The sequence below is a fragment of the Pteropus vampyrus genome, unplaced genomic scaffold (assembly GCF_000151845.1).
Source record: "Pteropus vampyrus isolate Shadow unplaced genomic scaffold, Pvam_2.0 Scaffold50, whole genome shotgun sequence".
In the NCBI taxonomy this organism is placed as follows: Eukaryota; Metazoa; Chordata; class Mammalia; order Chiroptera; family Pteropodidae; genus Pteropus; species Pteropus vampyrus.
The window spans coordinates 5,094,526-5,099,017 of NW_011888831.1; the positions used below are offsets into that span (position 1 = coordinate 5,094,526).

Consider the following 4,492-nt stretch of genomic DNA (forward strand, 5'->3'; position numbering starts at 1 on the left):
CAGTGAGGCGGGGCAACAGGCCGCGCCTCCGTCCGCGCCCACAGTCTCAGCTCTCGCTCCGCGCGGTCAGCCGCGGACCTCCCTCCACTCCGCGCGCACGCGCGCTCTTCACCAACGAGCCCTCGGCGTCGAGGCGGCCAAACAACAGCGCCCCCTACCGGCCCTAGACCGCCAACCCGCTAACAGGTTAGACCCCTCTCCGCCCTTCAGCCACTGTGTGCCTGCCCCGCCCCTTACTCTCCCCGAGTCTGGCCTCCTATATCTCCAGGCTCTGCTCAGCCACTCGTCTACCTAGTCCCCTGCACAGCCCTGCTTCCTGATCCCCGTGTCCTACCCATTAGCTCCGTCCCTGGCCTCACGTTCTCCTCCACCCAGTAACCCCTGGGATCACCCCTACACACAGTTCACCCACAATGAATGACCGACCTTCCCCAGGCTGCCCGCTAACCAGCATAGACGCGCCACTCTCTGACATACTTCTAACCTCCCCGTCTCACACTGACCCCCTAGCTCCACAGCCTCACAGTCGCTCCCAGCGTTCCTCCTTCAGAGTACAGCAGCATTCAATTTTCTGGGCGTCACAGGCGCCTTTTAAATGTTGACTGTCCTCCCCCAGCGAGCCAGGACAACAGTGGGGGGAGATCCAACCCAATGGGTCTGTTTGCAATGTGTACTTTATAAAAATACACATTTGATTTCTCGCTGAGAACGCAAAAATAAAGTATTACTCCTACACATTACCATCTCCCTTTCCCTTCTTCCCAGACTTAATTACCAACTTCAAGTGTTTCTAACTCTCCACTCTCCAGCTTCTAGCGCCAGATATCACCTAGAAAAGAGAGGGATCCAGCCTCAGCTCCATTAATGTGCCAAGTGGAGTTTGAAATGGCCTGTGCTGCTATCAAGCAGTTGAAGGGACCTGTGAGTGATCGGGAGAAACTGGTAGTGTACAGCTTCTACAAACAGGCCACCCAGGGCGACTGCAATATCCCTGCCCCGCCTGCCACAGATGTGAAAGCCAAGGCCAAGTGGGAGGCGTGGAATGAGAACAAAGGGATGTCCAAGATGGACGCCATGAAGATCTATGTTGCTAAAGTGGAAGAACTGAAGAAAAATGATACTGGTTAAGGAGGACAAAGGGTCAAACAGAATGAAGTAGCATGGCTCTTCTGATAGGGAAATGGGCTTAAAAGACCTTGTTGGCTGAAATGTCCTGAAACTCAACCATAGCTGAGACATCAATAAATCACTTAAACTGCATGAGAGTGATTGCTGTTGGTAAAGTGATAAAGTGACTGTGAGAGACGTGGGGAGCTATCTAAAATGTATACGGGGGAGCTGTCTAAAATGTATAAAAAGCATCTCTCTAGGGAAAGTTCCATCAAAATAGGCTTTCAGTATAAATCAGTAGAATTCCCAACCTTTTCATTCTCATATTATATGTAGATATTTGGTGGGAGTAGAGGGGTGGAGAGATAATCGTGCTATGAAAATGCCCAAAGTTTGCAGTCAGTGAGAGGCTCAGCTTCTCGGGAGGGGAGAGGAAAGAAAAGAGAGGAGGCTGAGGCCCTTATCTCTTCAGGGGCTGTTCATTCACTACTAACCCAATATTATGGAGAGGCATGAGGCTTTGTCTTCCAGAAAGCAAGTGTCAAGTCCCACTACCAAGAGCCCCTACTGGAACACAGGCCTGATGAAGTTAATGTTTTGAGAGAAGTCAGATTTTTAGTGAAGTTACTGATGCAGCAGTTGAGAAACACTGGAGCAAGTGGTTTCAAAATCCCAGCCTCTGAAAGACTCATCTAAGGCCTACCAATGAAAATTTTCTTGGGACTACTCTGTAGCTAATCCTGGTTTCTGCTTGGGGATGTTTATGGGAGAATATGTATATGTATGTATATGGGATTTGTTTTAAGAGAACATCACACCCTTCTATTCCTTAGTGTTGATTATCATGGAGGCATCAATGCACAAAGGTACACTGGGATATGGAGTGCTAAAATGATATTATTAGAGACATTTCTGAGAAAAAGGTCTGCTGTGGCATGGAATTTTCCAATACTTTTCCTCAATTAAAAACTATTTTCATAGATTATGACATCAGGCCAGCTCCAGTTCATGACAGACCATTCAACAGTAGAAGCAACAACAGTAAGCACATCGGTGAAAAATAAAAAGGAAATCACATCTCACCAGACAGCTTTAAGATCTTTGTTCATATATACTGCACGAAGTTGCTATAGGCTAAATACATTAGTTAAGAGTGAAATATACCCAGGATACCACAGTGACTAATGAACTGTTCCTTATAACAATAAACTGGGCAAGAACCACACAGTACAAAAGTTATATGACATTATGAACACATTTTAATGCTTTTAAAACTGTGATTCACATTAAATATGAATAGGAATATCTTGTTCCAAGATATGGTGTCAATTTAGGAGCTGTAGACATAACTGTACCATTCTGTAAATCACTGTAGAACCTGATAAAGTAAAAATTTAACAGCTTGATTGTTTCCAGTGATTAAAATCTGTCCTATAGAAACATTCAAAAAAATTTTTTTCAGGCTGAAGATATCATCTGATCCATTTTAAAGAAATTTAACATGTTCTCTTCTTATAAGGTTTAAAAAAATTATACAAGGAACCTAGCACAGAGCCAGGCACGTAACAATGCGATTACATTTTTGTTCATCTGTCTTCTCTGGCTACTCAAAATTTAAAGCAAGGAATGTGGGAGTGTTTAACCAAACCTTTTGGTTCAAGGAACAAAATTTCTTTAAAAATGTTTAAATGTCAAGGCCTGCCAGAGTAAGACATAAGAACAGCAAACTATCATCAGATGCTGGAAGTATTCCTGTTATAAGCAACTGATTTGGATCTGAACAGTTTTTCTCATAAAATCTATATCCTTATTAAAATTCCCTCCATCCCCAACCAAAGGTAATATTCCATATAGCTGCCCCAGGCTGGAAAATAATTTACTACTCATCTAAGAGTTAATCACAGATTGTGCCATTCCAGTGACAGTGCAGATTACTCCATGAGTTCTCCACTAATTAGATTGATAATAATAGAATTTTATACCTAACATATATCAGCTTTCAAAGATTAAAATACACAAATCTTCACTATCCCAGCCTTCTTGCCTGTACAGGAAACAGCCAAGTTGTGAGAGCATTTATCAAGAATGGACACATCAGGCCTCAGAGGTGCTAGACAGGAATCACAAATGCTTTTTCCATGTGATGTCTTCTGCTAACCTGAAGCCTTTAGTTTATTTTGTTTAGCAAACCACTCATCACTTTTATCTGCCGCCATTGCCTACGGAAATAGAATTAGAATATGCAGTTATTGTAAGTCCATAAAACAAAACATATAGTTCACTTTGTACCTCGCTGCATTGTCCATAATCAAGACATTAACAATTGAAAAGTGTTCGTTCAGTATCGAGTATTATGTTTAATTTGACAGAGGATGCTGATAAGTATTGAGCAATTGCTTGTAGATTCTCACTTTATAAAGGGTCTGCAGCCAGGAAGTGTCACTGACTGACTACAGAACAAGGACTGAGCTCACCAGGCTGTGGGGTCTTTGGCAGAACAGAAAGTGCTGTCACTCTTAGCACCTGGGTAGGCTCTCAGGAATCTTTAGTGGGCACAAGATTCAGTCTGATAATGAGACCAAATATGAAAAGCTGAAGTTTGGGCTATTGAGCCTGGAATGATTTTCTTTTCCTATGCCACCCCCCACACCATTCCACTGGTATTAGTACTGTTAATAACATGTTTCAGTTCTACCAGAGTCCTTTTATCCTATTATTCCTTGAGGCTGAGACCACGGAGAGGGACTTGCAGAGGCTTAGAACCTAAATCTCTTAAAACTTCCTGTCCAATACAAGCAAGTATATGTTATATAGTTGCTTGGTAAAGAAATGCATTCATTTATTCAGTCAAAAGGCAAGTATAGAAATACATTTTAAAATATCAATTTTCATTATGAGCTAGGTATTAAGTTGAGTTTGCATGTGGCACCAGCGACATAGTCTGAGGCTTTGAGAAGCATATTGAATAGCTGAAGATTCATATGAAAACAACTATTTTGCATGAAGATGTGCGTGTGCGTGCATGCATGCTTGTGTGTGTGTGTGTGTGTGTGCGTGTGTGTGTGTGTGTGTGTGTGTGTGTGTGTGTGTGTGTATGGGAGCAATTGCTATATAGAATGATAAAGTGACAGCAGACCAAAACAAAAGGAGTAAAAGATGTCGTCTGCAATTGAAAATGAAATGGAAATATGTGTATTTTTCATTTAGGAACAGTGAAGCTGAAAGTGACTGCCCTGGGCAGTGGGACTCAGCAATGGGGCAAGACATTGTTGTACTGCATTTATACAAAATCTTAGTACTGGATTTTAATGAAAATAAAAAAATCAAAGATATGTAGCAGAAAAAAAACAAAACAAACAAAAAAAACAAAACAAAACCACCA

General features: G+C 42.2%; 2 protein-coding genes across 3 annotated transcripts in view; one reads left to right on the forward strand and one right to left on the reverse strand.

Moving 5' to 3' along the window:
• The first annotated feature begins 46 nt into the window (after positions 1–46).
• Positions 47–1,260, forward strand: LOC111739417 (diazepam-binding inhibitor-like 5). 2 transcript variants are annotated; one of them, XM_023530544.1, is made up of 2 exons: positions 47–186; positions 810–1,260. In XM_023530544.1, the coding sequence occupies exon 2, from the start codon at positions 865–867 to the stop codon at positions 1,126–1,128; it is 264 nt and encodes an 87-aa protein (XP_023386312.1). In that variant the 5' UTR covers positions 47–186; positions 810–864; the 3' UTR covers positions 1,129–1,260. The 2 variants fall into 2 exon arrangements, with proteins under 2 accessions (XP_023386312.1, XP_023386313.1); XM_023530545.1 differs by having other exon boundaries at positions 50–186; positions 766–1,260.
• A 1,089-nt stretch (positions 1,261–2,349) lies between these two features.
• GLOD4 (glyoxalase domain containing 4) overlaps positions 2,350–4,492 on the reverse strand; it is an 18,810-nt gene continuing 16,667 nt past the window's right edge. Inside the window, exon 10 of the mRNA XM_011359898.2 lies at positions 2,350–2,758. The gene's annotated coding sequence lies outside the window, so the exon portion shown is untranslated. The remainder of the gene's footprint in view (positions 2,759–4,492) is intronic.